General features: G+C 24.8%; 1 protein-coding gene across 1 annotated transcript; it reads left to right on the top strand.

Annotated features, from left to right (window-relative positions):
* The first annotated feature begins 10336 nt into the window (after positions 1–10336).
* On the top strand, positions 10337–15133 carry LOC145833406 (uncharacterized). The gene is made up of 3 exons (XM_082940584.1): positions 10337–10588; positions 14588–14742; positions 15115–15133. The coding sequence occupies exons 1-3, from the start codon at positions 10337–10339 to the stop codon at positions 15131–15133; spliced, it is 426 nt and encodes a 141-aa protein (XP_082796710.1).
* Positions 15134–20801: the final 5668 nt, after the last annotated feature.

Below are 20801 nucleotides of genomic sequence, written 5' to 3'. Positions count from 1 at the left end.
TTCTAGATCTAGAAAAAAATTTCCCTGAGATTTTCAAAAACTTCCCTGAAATTTAGAGAAAAAATCAAAACTTCCCTGAGTTTCCCTGAGTTAAAAGAAAAATGCCAAAATTCCCCGAGTTTCCCTGAGATTCCCTGAGTTTCCCTGAGATTTTCTACAGTTTGAAAATTCCCTGAGATTCCCTGAGTTCCCTGAGTGTGTGGCAACCATTTAGTTGTTACAATTATTTCTTTTAACAACTACCTCCTAAAAACTTGAGGTCTTTTTTTTAATGAAGAAGATTTATAAAAACAATTTGTACAGTAATCTTCTATTATTGTACCAACATATGTTTCTGTGTGTTAACGAATCAACATACTTCAACCGGGTTGTTAATGGAAAGAAAAACTGTTTTGTTTTTCTTTCCATTAACAACCCGGTTGAAGTATGTTGATTCGTTAAGACACAGAAACATATGTTGGTACAATAAAGGAAGATTACTGTACAATTTGTTTTTATGTACATTCCAGTGAAGTTACTTCACTAGGATCTTTTGTTAGCAAACGATTAAACCTATATATTTGAACAGAAGACAGATTTAATGAGTTTTTAATTTAATAGGTAATTAACAATGATTTTGATATCAACAATACAAAAGTTTGTTTCATACATTTGCATGGAAAACTTTTTACAAAAACGACTACATCAAAAAAATGTTTTTTAATAAAAACTGACTTAGCAACAATGAGGGTTACCACTATTTGAGTCATAAAACTGTCCCAAGTCTACGGATTTTTTTCAAATCCTTTAGAAAACAATCTTAAAAAATTTCATTTTAATTTGAACAGTAATAAAATTATAACATTTTAAATTCTCAAATCATCCTTAGGTATGTCAATTGTTCTTTGAGATTTTTTTGTCTTTATCTTAATACTATATATAATAACTATATCTTGAACTTCAACTTGCTTGCTGACAATAGTTTTGAAAGTACTTCTAGTAGGGGTAGGGAGTACAGCACATTTTTTTGGTCATATTGTAATATTCATTCAAGTACATATGATTTGGATTTGTTTTTGCTTCAATAAGAAGACTCTGAAGAAAAAAATTATGATTCAAAAAAATAAGTCTACCGCCCAAAAAACTAATTTCAACCCCAAAAATCACATATTTTTTGATGAGTTTAATGAGTCAGCTACTGAGACTGAGTAAAATGTGTTGAGTCAGCTAGGCAGAAAGATATTACTGATGTAATTTCATTACAATTGCATGTTGATATATATATAAAATACATTTTAAATCACTTTCCGTTATTAGAAATTATAATTGTTGAGAGTATTTTGTATGAGTAAATAGTAAATACAATAACAATTAACTGCTATGAGTTTAAAACTAAAAAAGATTTGATAAAAAGCTTTGAAATTAGAGAATTAAAACATTTAAACAAACTAACAAATTAAGTTTCAATTTATTTAGATGTACAATACTTTATAACAGTGTTGCCACTTTACCTGGAAACCTGAAAAAACCTTGAATTTGAGAAATTTTGAAAAAAACCTGGAATTTTAATAATTTTAATATTTTCAGTAGTAAAATTTTGATTTGACACAAAAAATCTATCATATAATTAAGATTATTTGTCATCATCAAAAAAAAAAAAAACTCATTTAAAGTAACTTTACAGTATTTTTTCAATATTTTTATAGTATTTAACACAGTTTCTTTCATAGAAATTAACTTAAAACTAAAAATAGACCCAAAAATGTGAACTTTTAAAAACCTAGAAGAAATTTGGAAAACCTGAAAAAAAATTGAAAAAATGAGTGGCAACCCGTTTATAAACTTTAACTAATAGTAATTTGAAAACAATAACATACTTGAAGCAAAAAAAAATTAATACAGATAACCATTTAATGTTTAATTAAATAAAAATTCTTCAATTTAAAAAATAAAATTACACTAATTTTAATAAATTTACATGCACTTTCTATGATATTTAAGTCTAGATCTTCTTAGACAGGTGATCTCAATAATCAGAATTTCTAATAATGGAAAGTGATTTAAAATGTATTTTATGTATATATATCAACATGCAATTGAAATGACATTACATCAGTAATATCTTTCTGCCTAGTTGACTTGACACATTTTATATTCTTAATCAAAAAACTAAAATTAAAACAGCAGAAGAATGTTTTTTATAGTAGAAAAAAAAAAGTACAATTTAATAGACAAAATTTGCATATTTAGTGTAACAATGACATCATAATACAACAAAAGCAGTTGAAATGTCTTTAATTTATGCCTATAATTATAAGCTTTCATTTAAGATATAAATTATAAGTCTAGTACATGTTTAAGTAATTTTATTACTGTTTAAGTCAAAAAATCAAAAAGTATGTGATTTTGGGGGTGAAATTAATTTTTTGGGCGGCAAACTTTTTTTTTGATTTTTTTTTTTCAGATTCCTTTTAATGAAGTAAAAACACATCCAAATTGTATGTACTCATAAGTACAGCAGACATCACCCAAGTACTCCCTACCCCTACTTCAAGCAATGTAATGAATAAAAACTAAAAACTTTGTCAATTTTTTTATTTAGTGTAAGTATAATAGTTATTATATCTGAGTTACCAAACATTTTTTGCAAAGTTTCTCCAGGTTTTTAAAAGTACACATTTTTGGGTCTATTTTTAGTTTAAACTTAAGTTTAAGGTAAAAAACTGTGTTAAATAGTATAACAACAGTCAAAAAATACTGCAAAGCTACTTTATATATATTATTCAATAATAATAAAATTTGATGATGACAAAAAAATTATATCTATAAGATAGATTTTTTGTGTCATTTTGTTATTTCACTACTTTACGCATAAAAATTGTTTAAAATTCCAGGGTATTTTGGTGATTTTTGTTTAAAATTCAAGGTTTTTTTTCAAAATTTTTCAAATTCTAGGTTTTCTAGCATTCATTATCAACTTCCAGGATTTCAGGTTTAGTGGCAACCCTATATATATAGTATTTTGATCTTAATAAACTTTTCAAAATCAAAGTCTTGAACAAAATTGGTTGTAAATACAGAGTTGCCACTCTTTGAGTCAAAAAGACTGTCCTGAGTGACCCTTAAACTGTCCAGAGTCATACTGAGTATATTTTTCAAACCCTTAAAAAACAAGGTTTGCCTCTGGCGCAAACTGCTTGTACCTTATATTTATGTTTGACTTAATCTCATTCAAGATCTTAAAAAAATCTGACCTGATATTTTTAATAAATCTTGAAACTATTCTGAGATTTAAATAAAATTAAAACTATCCAGTCATCTTGAGTAAAAAAAATCAAAACATGCGAGTCATCCTGAGATTTTCTAGAAGTTCAATATATTCTGAGTTATCTTGAGTATCTTTAGTGTGTGGCAACTCTGTAAATATCACAATATTGAATTGAAACAAATAATTCTTACCCAGTAATTAAAAAAATCTGTACTGAGATTTTCAAAAAATCTTAAAATCTTTAAGTTTTTTTATAAAAAACCAAACTGGCCTGAGTCAAACTAGACAGAGTTATCCTGAGTACACTGAGTATCTTGAGTGCGTAGCAACCCTGGACTATACTTTAAACTTTTGTTTATAAGCTAATGATAATTTTATAAAAAAAAGTTCCATACCACACCCTCCTATGCCCTTCTGTAATAATTTCAAAACTAAGTTATCTAATGTGCAAAAAAAATTATCAGTGATTTAAGTTGCAATTTTTTTCAGTTATTTTATGTGTACAATTGTTTTTCATAAGTTATATACTCAAACTTATTTTGTAACACAAAGAGCAAAACATGATTTCACAATTTTTGTTCACAAAAGTATAAAATTTTTGTTCACTACTTAAATTAGAATTGATAATGTTTATTTTATAAGCAAAAGATCTTTTCAAATTTGTGTTTTGTAAAAAACTGAGATAGTGGTTTTTTAATGGTTCCTAACCATTTTTATTTTTATCTGGAGTTGTGAGAAGCTTAAATCTGTAAAAACCCTTAAAAATAATACTAAATCCCTTTTGGCAAAGTGATCATTGGTCTAAAAATTCCTTATAAATACTTTATTAATGTCTATTGTTGTTGTATTCAGACTTCACAAATACATTTAAGTCTTTTCTTTAACGAATTTAAGGTGATAAAAGGTTTATCAGATTTAACTAATTCTTTTCTGATTATGGTATGGACTCATAGATTTTCTTTTTGTCAACTTAATATAAATTCACGATAACATTTTATGTTAAAGTCTGCCTTTAATTACCGAAAAATATTTCTTTTTGCACTATCTCTAAGATTGTCAAACCAAACTTGATCACAAAATATTTCTTAATTTAAATGAACTATATAAAAAAAGCCTCTGTTTTTTAATTAACTTTTTTCGTACAAAAACCTAACTTATTTCTGAAATAAGCTTTTTGGTTGTACAGTGCTTATTCACTTCTCCGGAATTCACTTATCCGGGCAGTTTTGGTCAGAGAAAAATTCAAAATTTTCTATATTCAACACTTTGTATGATACAAGTATTTAAGTTATCATGCTGTAAAAAATTTTTTTAATTCTACAAATTCTAAAATTTTGTTCGTTATTATGATGTAATAGTACTACTAAAGATTACATTCTATCTTTATTCAAAACTAATTTAGTAATCAAAAATCTTTGCATGTAAAGTAAGTCAGTTTAGAAATTGTTAAAACAATGTAATTTAAAACATAACATATAGTTTTTGTTTTTATTTTCAAAGTTTTCTTTATTGGTAATTAAATTATTATTGGTTTCAGCCAAAAGCCACGCCAGAAAAAGTTTTACAAGTTATTAAATTCCGTAAGTTTTCTGCTGAATAACGTGAAAAAGCTATAAAAAAGCGTCTATTCTTTCTATTTTAGAAAAACTTCCAATAAAAACTAGTTTGTTAGGAGTGATATGTTTCCTTTAAATTGACTTTTAACTTAGTCAAGTTTTTTGTTTTACTTCTATATGTTTTTTGTTTTTTTATTTATCTTTTTTATTTATTTAGGAAGATAGTTTTAAATTATTTTTCGTTTTTACAGATGAATTGAATTTATATTTTCTCTTATAAAAATATATTTATTTTTGAAATTAATAAATAGTGCAGATGGAATAACAAATGATAAATTATACTTGCTTGACCCTAAAACAACTAATATTGTTGAAGAGGGTTAGTAAGTCTGATGTTTCTTTATCTTAGAAAAAACTATTAAATTAACATAAAGTTTAGCTTTCATTATTTATCATTTTAATATATATAACTCACAAGTAATATGTATTTGTTTTTACCATAACACTTTTATTATGCATTGCGTTATATGCAGCAGTTATATTACTGTATGAAAAAATTGATTTTTTGTACTTATCCGGATTTTCGGTTATCCGGACATGTTTACAGAAAAATCTTGCCAAACGTAGCCGAATAAGTGAATAAGTACTGTATATATAAAATAATTAAATCAGTTTGTAAACAAAGCATAGATTTTACGTAATAAACTCAACAATGCTGTTGTTCATACTTTCCAGCAGGGTTGCAAGATTTCAAAAATAATGAGTTCCGGATACTAAAAAAGCGTTTGCTTGTTTTAACTAAAAATGTCATAATTGATAAATTTTGGAAAATTTTCTTATTTTAAATTTGAAAACTATACTTATTAGAAAAAACCATTTCTAAAACTGTTTAGGAGTTTTCTCCTATTTATTTTTTCAATGTAGAGTCGTTAAATATAAATTTTCTACACATACAAAATACAAATTATAAAACGTTTACTTTTTGCTTAAATTTGTCAAAACTAGACGCTTAACTTGAATCAAATTTAAAAAAAAAAAAGTATTAACAACATTTAAAATATACTTATACAGATTTGCCTTATTCTGCAAAGTTATTAATAAATTTGAAAAAAACTAGACATCATTTATAAGTTTTTAGAACAAACTGGAAACATAAAGAGAACATAAATTACAATTTTCTTTTTTGACAAATTGTGCTTATTTTTAAACACTTGGTGAATCTACGCTGTTGTTAAAAAAAAATGATAAAAGATTTTTATCAAATAATATATTATAAAGCAAATTAATAATGTCCTGGACAAGACTTTAAAAGGTATCCGTGGTGAGCGACTCGATAACTGAAAGGTTCTTCGTGCATCAGGTTCTAGATCCAAGTATTTTAAGCGCTTTTTTGTCATTCATTAAACTTAAAATTAACACAGACCACTTAACTTTCTAAATAAAAAAGAACAAAGAAATAGATCAACTAGTTAATATAAATTTGAGTTGAAAAATATTTAATTCAGGCAATCAGAATTGTAACTGTTAATACGTTTTATTTACAAAAACTGAGCTTGACATTTAAAGTAAAAATAATTGTTTTAAAGGTATTGTTAGTGTTCAGAATTCTTACTACCTACAAACCCTGCTAGTAAATATGACCTAAAAAATTATTCAGATTCACTTACTTATAAATAATATTTAAAAGTAAGTTTTTTTTACGTTTCTTTTATAAGCTAATATTTATTGTTTTAAGCTCACCTACTTATCTTGATTAAATAAGCAGTTTTCATCTTTAACGATTCAAAAATACATATTTTAGAGTAAAACTTTTTAGACTTAGACAAAATAAAAGTTTGTTTTTTAACATTTGGTAAAATTGGAAAAAAATGACTAATTTGATTTTGAAAACCTACGAAACTTACTTTTATCTTTAAAAGAAAATAAACTTTATACCTACTTGTGTTATTATTTTAGATTATTTTTTTGGACAAATTTTGACGATTTTATTTTAGTAAAGAAGTACTTTAGAACACAGCTAAATAAGATTTGTTTTTTCTTTTTCAAACATGACTATTCTGTAAATAATTCAAGTTGTTTTAATAAGATAAATTACTTTATCAAAAAACAAGTTCAAATGTTTTTAAAATGTTAAAAATTTAAACTTTTTAATTTAAAGAATATTTTATATGTTCATTCAGACATATACTAGTTTTTAATGACAAATAAAATTAACAATTTTCAATTAGTATGGTATGTGAACCAGTGTTAATTGTTATAAAAAAATGTATTTAAATAGTATTTTTATCGGTGTACTACAAATACGTTTTACTTATTGATAAGATAAATTATTCTAAAAAAGATTATCTAATCTAATTTATTATCAAATTTGAAAGTAATAACATCCAACTTTATTTAATATTGTTAAGACAGAAAATTCAAAAAAAAATTATGTTTAATCTATTATTTTATTATATGCAATTAATTTATAACTATAGTACCCTTAGAAATTATACAATTAAACAGTTCTTACTAACTAGTTAAGAATTTTAAAGTCTAGTTTTATTAATTTATTCATAATAACTGTCTCAAAAACTATTAACACTATCAAATTTAAAAAAAATTGATTTCAAAATAAAGTTTAATAGAGAATATAAGTAAATACTGTAAAAGCATCAATTAAGTAATGCTTTCAAAACACTTACTTACTTTTATCAACGGAAATGATTCGGCAAAAACTTTTGAAATTTCGTTATTTTAATAGTAGTAATTACTGTAGAAAAACTAATATTTAAAGACTAAAAAAGTAAAAAGATATTTACTATTACAAATTTAAAGCTTAAATTATGTTTTTTGGTAGAATTATAAAGCTATTTTAAACTGTATTTAATTTATATGTTTACATAGTCTTATACTTTAATAAACACATATGCAAACTAAATATTTTAAGATATTGTATCTGTTTTTTAAAAGCTTTAAATTTTAAGTCATAATTCGTAATTTGTTGTACTATAAAAACTGTTTAGTAAACAATAGTATGTTAAATGATAAAAATTTTCTGAAAAACTTTTTTTTTGGTAGCATAAAGTTTTGTTAAAAATTTGTTTATGAGCTGTGCAGAAGGGGAACGGGTCAAAACTGAACGAAGACAAAATTGCGCGAGGGGACTAAATTTCACGAAGACAAAACAGAAAAAATAAACAAAAAAAATAAAAATAAAGACAGAAAAAAAAAAGACTAAAATAGAAAAAAAAAGATTCCTTAAAAAAAAAACGTTACTGACCGAGGTTAAGGGTTAGGGGTATAAGTGATAGTAAAAAAGTAACTAATAAAAGTTATGATTAAAAAATATTAAAAAATTAAAAATTGATCAGGTAAAAAAAAAAAGCTACCGAGTACCGACCAAGGGTATGGGTTAGGGCTAACAGTGATAGTAAAAAATTAAAAACAACAAATAATAAAAAAATAAATAAATAAAAAAGTTACCAACCGAGCGTAAGAGTTAAGGGTCACGGTGATAGTAAAAAAAATAAATAAATAAAAAAACTATTATAATAAAAAAACTAAAAAAAAAATTCAATCCGTGCAAAATTGTCTGCTCGTGCAAAAGTGTCTTCGTGCAATTTTGTACGCTCATGCAAGAGTTTGACAGCTACCCGTACAGAAGTTTCTTAAATTTTGAGTTGTTTTATAAGTTAAACTTTTTTTTTTAGGTTGTATAATTTACATTAAGAAAAAATATGTATATATCAGTTGTAGAAATTCACCAGTATACTTCTATTAACTTGAATTAGTCTTAAACAGATCTGTCAACTTTAGTTCAATTTTACCAGTAAGATTTTTTTTTCATGATAATTGATTTAGAAAAACTCTGAATCAATTTATAGTTTACTTAAATATAACTTACCTTACAACCTACACTTTTGTAATACTACTGTAAATTACAATTATTTTGTTCAAAACTACTTTTTATGTTCAAAACTTTCCTTGCTTTTTAACTTACCAAGCTCTTTTGTTGACGTTTAGGTTAGTTACGTTGTTAAAGATAATCAATATAAAAAATTACAAAAAAAAGTCAAAATGTTATTGATATTATTACCTTACGAACATAAGTATTGCACATGTATTTATAATCATTCGTTTTATATGTTCTAAAAAAATATTTTTTATTTAAATTAAGAAATTATTAAATCACTAGAAATACTTCATCACGTACAAGTAGTCAGTCTTTAAAACTACAGGAAAACCACATTAATTACTTCTCAAAACTCATTTTTTATTAATAGTATAATACTATTACAAAAGAAAACTCAGAAGCTTTTTAAAAAATTTTAATTTTTATATTAAGTTATTTTACTTAGTATGCTACTTTAATAAACATATTAATCGTTACTTATGTTTTAGCATAGTTTTTGTTTAGATAAATTATCTACGGTTATCATATTTTAATCGTTTAATTAAAGTTTTGTGAATAAAAATATTTTTCTATTACTGTAAGCATGGTAATACTTCTGCAAAAATTTTTTTTTTGAATAGTGGCTTATTATAAAAATTATTAGATTATCAAAATATCCATATTTTAAGATATCAACCATTATATGAGGATACTTGCTGATTTCCAATTTTTTCATATACTTACTTTAAAAAGTTAAAATTGGTTGAAAAGCTTAAACGTATTGTATTAAAAAACTACTTAAAGTAGGTTATTTGGACTAAATATTTTAAATATTTGATTTAAACTTTTTGTTTACTAATTTACTATAATTTTTAGATTTAGTTAATTTTAAATTTTTTGTTGTATTACTAATATTTTAAGGTCTTTTAAAGAAAGATAAGTTTTACATTGCAGCACTACAAACTGGTAAACAAAATTTTAAACTTAAATAACTTACTATATAATAATGAAAAACAATGCTAAATGTTTTGTAAGCTGTTTATTGCAGCCAAGCTATAATGCTTATAACGAACAAAATAAAATTGTTGTTAGCAGATCTACAATAACATTTGGTAATTAAATGTCTTAAAGTTATATGAAACATTGTTTTCTTCTTTGGAAAATAGTTATTAAAATGTTTTATAGATAAACTGTTTTCTTTGTGAAAATTTATTTATATTAAAAACCAAAAATTAAGTTCAAACGAAAATGGAATTAAAGTTTATAAAATTTACAAATAATAGCTTTATTTTTGTTCGACAGTTTTTCAAATGAATACTAAGTAGTTTTTTATTTAATATACCATTATATACCACGTCGTTTTTATTTAAGTCTTAAAGAGTGGTTTTTTAGACCATATATATAAAACTTTAAAATAGTCACAGACTATAAGTACTAAAAAGTTTAAAAAGTATACAATAAAGCAAGCCAAAATAAATTTAGGTTGAATAATAAACAACTTTAAATTTTTTATCACTTAAAACGCGAACTTTATATACAGTTACTATACTACTACTAAGTATTTGAAAAAATGTATGATAATTATTTTTTTGAATATGATGATAATAACTAAAAAACAAAACTTGTAATAATATGATAAATGTTATAATTATACAGATAATGAAAGTCATAGTTGCTGGACTGCCTAAAACCGGTACAAAATCTTTGGCAAAAGCACTTCGAACGCTTGGACTTATTGTTTATGATGCTGAAGAAAATTTTGGACTTGTTGGAAATGACTGGTTGAAAATTTTAGTGCAAGGATCCTGTACAGAAGATTTTCTTAAAATGTATACTGATGTTGATGTAACATGCGATATTCCTTCATGTTGTTATTGGAAAGAGATTCTAAAAGCGTTCCCCGATGCTAAGGTTGTGCTAAATATGTTTAAATAAATAATTTGATTTACAAAATGTACTGACCAACAGCTTGTTTAAATTTTACTTTACTATTTATTTTTATAATTTTATATAACCTTTTTTTCCTACTTTAAATTCATACTCAGTATTAATTTTTTCAAAATTGGCTATAAAAAATCAACTGCCGTGGAATTTATTGATTAAACAAGTTATAAAAAGGTCAATGTAAAACCAAGCTATCTCCGATTCTTATTTTTTGTATTATAACGCTAAGGTGAGCTATTTTGAACAATAACTATATAAACTTTTTAACACATGTCTTTTTGAAAAAGTTTTTTTAACTAGAGTATTTTTTAGAAAAAATTATTGAAAACCACAGATAAGCAATAAAATCAATTTTTTTCTGTTTAATTTTTTTTATAAAAAAGCATTCTGAGTCCATTGATTTGTTTTTTACTATAACAAAAACTAAATAAACATAAACTTTATGTTAAATTTATTTGATTTAAAGTATAAACAAAACATAAATTAATAAAAAACTTAAAGAAAATATCTCTTAACGTAAAAAAAATTTTTAACATATATTAGAACTTAACCTAATAAAGATTCAATTAGCTTTTACATTTTTAATGACTGACAATATTGTTTTAGCTTTAAGAAAATGCAAAGATTTAAATTAAAACATATTTATTTCTATTAAAAAAATACTTAATATACTACATAGTATCCTAAGAGATCTTTTACAGTGTACTTATATTTAAGTTTAATGCACAAAAAGTTTAAACGTTGTTGCTTCTTTTAAAAATTGTTTATCTTATATAAAGTATAACTGCTCATTAAAAGAAATCAAATATTACTTTAATTTTTTTCAGCGGAGGTTATTAGTTAAATTTTTGGGCTCGTAATGCTTCTTTATAAAAAGTTTATCATATTACAAAAATCCAAAGCAAAGCACTTTTTTTTTTATGTTTCTTGTTTTAGCATTTATTTTTTTATTATTAAGTATTAAATTGTTAAATTATTTTATAATTTTTCGATTATACATTTGTTGTGAAGTAGACTATCTATATAATTTTATCTAACCTCATTAAAAATAAGATAGTTATTAATCAGAGTATATTTTAATGGTTTTAGTAGCACTTATTTTGTTATTGATATATACAAAAGTAAATTTGATGCACCTGGTCGATAAATCAATGATCTACTTTATTATTATTCTTTTATTAAAAAAATATAAACTCCTTTAGTTTGAGATTAGGTTTTTTACTATAAGATTTAAAAGTTTAGATTATGCTTACAAAACTAAGATAAATTTTGGAGCAGTTATATCAATAAATGGTATAATTGTTGATTAAAATTTCTTCTTGGACACAATTATTATTGTTGATTAACTTAATTTAACTTTAGTAGTTTTCCTCAAATTATTTGAATAAAGTTAATAGCTCTTAACTGATTTTTTTAGTTTGTTAATACTTGGGTTATTTTTTAAAAAAGAATTAACACTTTAAAACAAAGTTGTTTAAGAATGTACACATTAAAGCACTGTATTTATCTAGATCCGTAATACTTTTTTCGTTAATGAGCCTTTTTAATGATTATTAACAGTTCTAAAATAAAAATATTAATTATATATTTAAAAACAATGATAATAGTAATAATGACAATATCAACAACAATAACAACTTAGTAACAATGTTGTATGAAACTAATTATAGTTTTGTCAAATTTAAATTTTAGTTACAAAACAAAAAAATGAATTTTTATGTTTTATGTTATGTTTTAATTTTAATTTTAAAATTATTTTATTACATGGAAAACAGACAATCTGTTTCAAAAGCTTATAACCTTCAGTACATAAAAGTTTAATTTCTAGTTATTTTTTTTGTTAATTTAATGAAAAGGCTTCTACATTAGTTGTTTTTAAAGTAAAAGTACCTAGCAAATAAATTAAAAAATTTGTAAAAAGACCATAAATTGAAAACATAACAAAAAATGTTACTGTAAGTAAACTAACCAAACATCTTTTTTGAAGTCATTAAATAAAATTTTAACATTTATTTTTATACTTACTTTAAAACACATTAATAAGTCTAGAGATTTAAATTAAATGCATTTTAAAACATAACTCGTAAAGTTGTAAGATTGCTTATATTTAAAATATCATTAATTTTCTATTCAATATAAAAAAATTATTAAAAAAATAGACTTTTCAACTCAAAATAAGTTTTTACAAACTAGTTTTCTAACACGTTAACAATTTCAAGTCATAATTACTGTTACATGCAATAAGTAAAGTTTAATTTTTATAGGTAATTCTAATGAAACGTAACGATGATAATGATTGGTTTGAAAGTCTTGAAAACCAACTAAATATAATGAAATCTTCTTTTGTATTTAGCAGTCTTTCTAAGCTGTCACTAACTGCAAAATATCTTCACAGGCTAATGGATCTTACTTGTAAGATAGATTTATTTTACAAAAACTTTTTATTATTATTTGTATTCTAAAATATAACTGGTTGCATCTTTAGTTACTTAATTACAAGAAAGTTTTATGAAAATAAAAATTAATTAAACTAAAATAATTTATTAAAATTTTTACTCGAATGTAAAATAAATTTGCACAATGACAAAGTTAGTTTAGTTGTTTAGTTGTAATCTTCAAGTTATAAATTTAATAAATTTTCATTCAATTTCATTTATTTTGAACAAAAAAAAATTTAGTGCTCTAAAAAAAAACTAATACTAACATTTGAAAAAAATAATTTACTGTGTTTTACTAATATTTGGTAAAAGTTTTGACTTTATCTGTAAATTAGTCATACTTTTCTTATAAGTAATTTTAGCAAAAATATATTAAACATAAACTTCTATAAACTTAATTAGGTTTTCTTTTTGATGCAGTTTAGTACTTGGCTTTTTTTAATGCATAAACGTAAAGAAAACTAAGTCAAGTAATTTATTAAAAAAGATGAACAAATCGAATCTCAAAAATATAGTCAATAAACAAAATTTTTGTGCTTATTTTTTTAAATTCAAAAAGTAATACATAAAATGTGTTATATTGTTAAAAAAAATAATTATAAGTGTTTAAACGCTAGAGTTAATAACACTTTGTATAACATTTTAATACAACTGAGGCTGTAAATATTTATTAGCCATCAATAAACTTTATTCATTTTAAAGCGAAAAAAACTAATCTTATTTAATAATGTATATGAGCTTAGTACTATAAAATAGTTTTTTTTGTAGAAAAGTAATGCAAAATTAATTAGAATTGAACTTAAATAGAAAAAAAATACAATATATTGGAAATAATAATAAATTGTCACAGTAAAACGATGCTTAAATTCAAAAATTATTAGTTGCAACGAAAAACTTAATTCTAAAGAGCTGAAAAATATTTATAATAAACACAATGAAAAAGTTGAAAAGGTATGTTTAATTTCGTTTTATAGCTGAACATTTTAAGGTTATGATTAAATTTTTATTCTAATAAGATTAAGTTAACTAAAATGAAAATATATTTTGTCATGGTAAATTTGGCTTATTTTGTTTAACTCTGTAACTATTTTTTTATAACTAATACTTGAATTGTCACAAGTGAACAGTGTTTTACAAGTTTTTTATTTTATTTTTAGAAATTGTTCGTTCTAACTATTAAAAACAGGTTTTAGGTATTTCTTTGTTTTAATCTGAGGCAACTTTGTGGTTGTGTATTGTATCTTTACTGCAAGTTGTTCAATAGTATTATCTAATGTTTTTCATATACTTTATATTATCAAAAAATCAAAGAACTAACAACTTTACTTTAGAAACCGTGTTTTGACTATAACTGTTCCTTTAAAAGTTCGATACTAAACTAAACTTTAAATATTTATCTAATGAGCTAAAACTTATAATTATTTTTTTATTTTAACATTTATTTAATTAAAAATAAAACTTCACACTGAACTTATAGAGTTTTAAAAGAAGTATGTGTTAAACTTCAGATATAAAATTAATTTACTAGGAAGTTCCAAAAGACAAGCTGTTAGTTTTCAAAGTTTCTGAAGGATGGAAACCTCTCTGCGAATTTTTGAAATTCGATATACCAAAAAAAGACTTCCCACACGAAAACAGAAACGGAAGTTATGGAAAAGATGAAACACAAATTAAAAGTACTGGGTTTTTAATCATAATAGTTGAAGTCTGTTTAAACTCGTATGTCATTCTAAACTTTTTTGTTGTATGGATGATGATTATTTTTGCACATAACTCAATAATTCCTTATAATTTTTCTTGTAATATATTAAAAGATAAATTTAAGTTTTTCTTCAAATTTTCATAGACCGATGACTTCAATTAAAATTCAAACCTACTTTTTTACCATAATTAAAAAAAAAGTTTTGAAAGGTATTAAACTAGTTTAAGAAAAATCAAAATAAATATTTTGTTGTTTAAAATTAATGATGGTTTTAGGACAGATAACATTGTTATTTTTAGCTTGATAAAGAAGTTAACTTTAAAATTAACTCTTTAAAAATTTATTATTTGTAGACGGAAAAAACTTTGGTGATTTCATTGTTGGAAGTTTTAAGCTAACTGTTACTATAAAACTTAAAATCTTTGTTTTATCATTTTTTGTATTGTAAAAAATGCAGTTTAGTTAATATTGCTTCATTAAAAAAAGATATTTATACAACATTTAAATATTATTGTAATAATTGGTTAACTGAAACCATTTTTTTTTGTTTAGTTACTTTTTTTTGATCAGCTAAATACTAGTCGTCTTTTCTTCACTTTAAATTTTATATAAATTTACCACTACTATATTAATTTTTTAAATGTGTAACAAAAATTTTACTGCGTCATATTTGTATTTACAAGTAAAACTGTTACTTATTAAAAACTCAAGGATTTTATTTGTAATCTAGTAGATTATTAAGAGTGGATACTATTTGACATATACTACAGTTTTTACAAACTATATAAGCATTATTTTTAGATATAAAAAAAATCAAAGAAAATAAATAATTAAACTAATATCACTTTACAATTAAGATATTAAGTTGTGTTAAGAATTCAAATGATAAAAAATTTAATAAATACAAATTATTCCAAAGTACACGACTTTATTTTAAAAAAATTGTAAGAAGGAAAAAATTTCTAAAGCTTATTTCATCAGGTTCGTAGTTTTGTAAACTTTTTTGATTCAAAAAACTTTATTTGTTTTTAGCTTAACTTAGCTGACGTTATGCTAAAGAAAATTATCTCTGAAACTATTTATTACAGAATTTTTATATAAAACCAGTACTGTAGATTTGAACTATTTTGCTACACCATTTACTTAGTTTATAAATCAATTAGTACAATTAAAAAAACATTGTTTCTATTAAACTACGAACTTTTATTTTTGAAAGCTAATAGTTGAAATAATTATATGTATACTTTTTACAATTTTTTAAAATAAAGGACATTGAACTTTTTGAAACTGCAAAAATTTATTGGTTTACTGAAGTTACATGCTAGTAAAATTACTTTTGTAATTAAAGTTATTATAAAAAGCTCTTCTTAGCTTTTGAAAGTGACAATTTATAAGAAATTTTTTAACGTAAATGTTTAAATGGTTAATTTTTTTTAAAGCTTTTTTTTCGAAATCTTAATTATAGAATATAAAATTATATATTGTTATTACAAACTAAACATATACTAATGTATACACTGTATTAACAAAAAGTGTTCATGGATACTTTCTTTATTAAACTAATAGTTAGAAGGTTAACATAAAAGTATCAAAGTAAAATGTTTAAAATTGTTGGGATTTTGTTTAAATTAAGATTGCTAAAACTTTTATATACGTTAAATTTTGAATCAGTGTTAATATTTTGTTTTTCCATACTAAATTAAAGCGTTTTTAAAACAAAATTTGCCTTTTGATCTGCATTAAATAATTTATTTGCTGTGAAGCTATATTTGTTAACAGTTAAAAAACTAGTTCTATACTGACTTATAAGTCCATTTGTGCTTCGTTTACACCAGGTTTCGGCAGGAATTTGATGGTCGCGGGCAAGATATCGAAAATAAAAATATTCGCGGGCGCTAGTTGTAGTTTAAGTTTTAACTCTTTATGGCAGAACCAAACGAAAAATCTAGTGTAAGTTTCAAAATTTCAGTGAAATATACCTAACATATATTTTTTCTTTACTCTTCATTTTAAATACAAGAACATCTAGTATAATTTTTAAAATTTTTTTAGCATGCCAAATTTGCATGTTTGCTGACAACAGGTTTTACCTTTCAGAGGCTGCATCAAATTTAAAATAAAAGCATGCTCGAGAGCCATAGTTTATCGACTCTTGTATTACACCAGCAATGCACATTTTGTACTTTTAAATTTTTACAACTGTTATGTTTACTAAAAAACAAAAATAGTCAACAACCAACGATTTTTGACGTTTGGATTGCTTCAGTTTTTGTAATTTTCGTCCACCATTTGCACTAATTCTCATACTTAATGTTTTTATTTCACGAATACAATGTTTTTAGTTTGTTTAAGTTAATGTTTTATGATAAGTGTATGCAATATTTTTTTACTTTGGTGTCTAAATTTTTTATTAACATTGTCATAAAATTAATTTTAAATCTTTTTGTTAACCTTAGAGTAAAAATGGTAGGGCTTGGTGTAGAAATTTTTCGGCTGTTTGTTTTTTGTAATTTATGCTTAAAGCAATTTTTTTTTAAATTATGATTGTTAATTCTTATAAATAGAGAGTGTAGGTGCTGGGTATTGTTTAACAACGGGTCTTTTGAGTAACTAGATATATTTTAACTTTTGTTTCTAGATATTTTTGTTTTTTAATTTTATTTTTGGTGCTTGGTATTTTTGGTAAAAATCATTTTGAGGGTTATTTGAATTTAATTGGACCTACCTAGCTTAGAAGTTTTATTTACTATTTTAAAAATTTGCTTCATGTTAGCTACTATGAGATAAGACTCAATAGTGTTTTTAGGTAAAATTTGTTAAACACCTTAATAAGATTTTAAAAGTAGATTTTAATGAATCCGATTTACACTTTCGATAGCTAGGCATTATCTGTACAGAGTTAGGATTTGTTTTGCTTGACTGTATTTATTCTAGGAGTCGTAAAGTAAGAGAAATTAATTAGTATTTTTTTTAACTTTAAAATTTTTGCTTTATAGAAACTTGCTCATGATGTATCACAGTTTTCTGTTTTGTTTTTGTTTGTCAATTGTTTATAGAAAATAGATAAATAACAACTTATTTGTAGTAGTGGTCAGGTGTTGCAATATTTGTTTTTACTCATTATGTTTTCTATTCTTCTAGTTTTTAAGTCAAAATTAAGTTTTTAGCAATTTTTTAGTGCTAAAATAAAAAATATTTACGTTAAGTTTTTAACTACGCGTATGAATTTTTTGTAATCTTTTTAATTAAAAGAATGTTAATACTTTACTATTTGAATTACAGTAAATGCATCTAAATAAATATGTTAGTTAAAACTAAAGTATTTTTAATCAAATTGTCACGCATAAACCACTCAGCTAAATTTAATAAAAAAAATTTCAGGCTAAATTTAGTAGAGGTAAAAATAATTTAAAACATAGGTGTTGTAATTAACTAAAATGGCATAAACATAATCTATGTAACTCAACGAAGAGTCCTTTTGTTGATGTGACGGAAATCCCCCAACATTTGCTGAGTCAGCATAAAAAAAAATTATGTTTTAATTACTTTTTAATATGTTTGGGTAAGGTAGGTTAGGGTTAAAGGTATAAATATTAAAAACAATTAAAAAAAAATTAATTGATGATTCAGCAAATACTAGGGGAATTCCGTCACATCAACAATCGGAAACCTCAACGAAAAAAACAAAATAAACATTTTTTCTTTTGCCTGCAAAGCTCGGGTTTAAGACTTAGAGCTTAGATTAGTGCTTCCTCGCTAATCCGGCCAAGTTGGGCAAGATTTTTTTGAAAATACGGCCGGATTTGCCTTTGGCCGGATAAGAACAAAATATCGCGTTTTTTACAAATTATCTACCTTAGTTATATTATTAATGTATATAACAAAATGTACTATAAAATTTCTGTTAATTTAATTTATTTTACTTTATTCAAAGAAAAAAGAATTAAAACAGACAAAACTAAACGAAACAAAATTTTATAAGTTCAAAATTAATGGAAAAAAACTACACTGTTAACACTTTAACTAAATTAAGATTTAAAAAAAAAAAAAAGAATGAAAGATTGTTTTACAGTGCTTTCTCGTTTCTTAGCAGAAAACTCACGAAATTGGATGAGTTTTGACACATCTTCAGGTGTGGCTTCTGGTTGGCAGCGATAGTAAGCTAAGTAATCGTCCATTTTCTGCATGGCTTCAGCCTGAGAAAATGGACACTTAGAAGGCTGGGAAACACCAATTTCATTTTTAACAACTTCAACAGCCTCTTTTTCGTTATCCCCAGTAACCAGTTCAACAATTCCTTGCTCGTCCATATGCTCATATCCAGGACCATCGCAATTCATCCATCTTTGAATATAATCTTCTGTAAATGTGATATTTAATCTCGCAAATTGCTGTACAAACTCGTTGTCTTGAGTTTTTTCTGAAGGGTCTATGTTTTGCATGGAAGAGCTTTGCTGTAATGGCATTAATTTCTTCCATGATTTTCTAATGGAAGAAGGCTTTACCATACCCCAAGCAGATGAAACGGTGTCGACAACTTTTGTCATGTCGATTCTTTTTAAAAAATCTTCAATTGTGAAAGTTGATTGCGATATAAGATCTCTAAGAATCGACTTTCTATAAACCCTTTTTATGGACTCGAGTACACCTTGATCCATTGGTTGTACGTATGAAGTAACGTTTGGAGGCAGAAATTTTGCAGTGATTTTTCCATCAGCTGATACAAGTTCGTCCTCACTAGGATGAGCAGAACAATTGTCAAGGAACAAAATTGCCTTTTTTCTTGCCCAAGTTCACTTAGTCTTTGTTTTGTTTCGGGAACAAAACAGTTAAAAAACCAATCGCGAAAAATGTCACGATCGACCCATGCATTTTTTTGACTACGATAGACAACTGGCAGCGCTTCCTTGTTGAGGTTACGGAAACAACGCGGGTTTTTAGCCTTTCCAATTAACAATAAAGGTAGCTTTATTGTGCCACTTGCATTAGCACATGCGTTTATTGTTACCCTGTCCTTTGCTTTCTTCGTTCCATCTGGCCGGTTGTTAACTGAAGCTAATGTATGACCAGGAAACATTCTGAAGTATATCGCAGTTAAAAATTTAGTGTTCAGAATAGCCCTCAGTTAGACAGAAAACTCATTTATGAATTTATTAGCAGCTGAACTATCTGCACTTAATTTTTCGCCACATATTTTAAGATTACGCAAGCCAAATCTCCTGCAAAACCTCCATTGAAACCCCGTATTTGCTGAAAAGGGCCTTGAGTGTTCACCGTAAATTAAACGATGGAACTCGGAGGCTTTTTCTAATAGTATTGGGCCAGTTATTGGACAACCCTTTTCACGTTCCTGACGAAACCAAATAAAAAGGGCGCTGTCTAGCTTGTCAAAGACGCCTCCCTCTACATTTTTTGCCGTTTTAGCAGCTCCAATTAGTCCAAGCTCCTCCTTTTCGGATTTAAACTTTTTGAACTTTTCTTCGCCTATCAAATTGTCATTTAAAGTTGACTTACCAATGTTAAACGTGCTCATTATAACAGCTTTAGGCACATTATTGTTTGCCATTTCGCAAACTTTTAACTTGTTTTCAAATGTTAGTTGAACGCGTTTTTGTTTCTTTGCTGTCTTATCCATTTTTTAACCAGGTATGTTGATTGTAGTATATTAAAGTGTAACTTGCTTAGCAAAGACAGAAAAATTGCAAATGAATAATAAACAAGTTTGTTACAACTGAGCGGGAAAAGTATGAAAAAAAACTTAAGATTATACAAATGGTACTTTATTATGACGTAACAATATAATGCTTGCATACTTATAAAACGTAAATTGAATACTTTTTCGAAGTAAAATGAAATTAAACGCTAAAAACGCTAAAGTAAATAAGTCGACTTCTCGACTTAAACTGGCCGGATTAGCGAGGAACCGGTTTAGCGAGGACCGAATTAGCGAGGAAGCACTGTAATTCTAAAGTCTTTAGGTGGAAGTTATTACTAAATCTTAATATTTTTTTCAAATTTATAATATTACTTTATGAATTTT

The sequence above is a fragment of the Thalia democratica genome, chromosome 4 (assembly GCF_965202585.1).
Source record: "Thalia democratica chromosome 4, ktThaDemo2.hap1.1, whole genome shotgun sequence".
Lineage (NCBI taxonomy): Eukaryota > Metazoa > Chordata > Thaliacea > Salpida > Salpidae > Thalia > Thalia democratica.
This window is presented reverse-complemented; position numbering and strand designations above follow the sequence as displayed.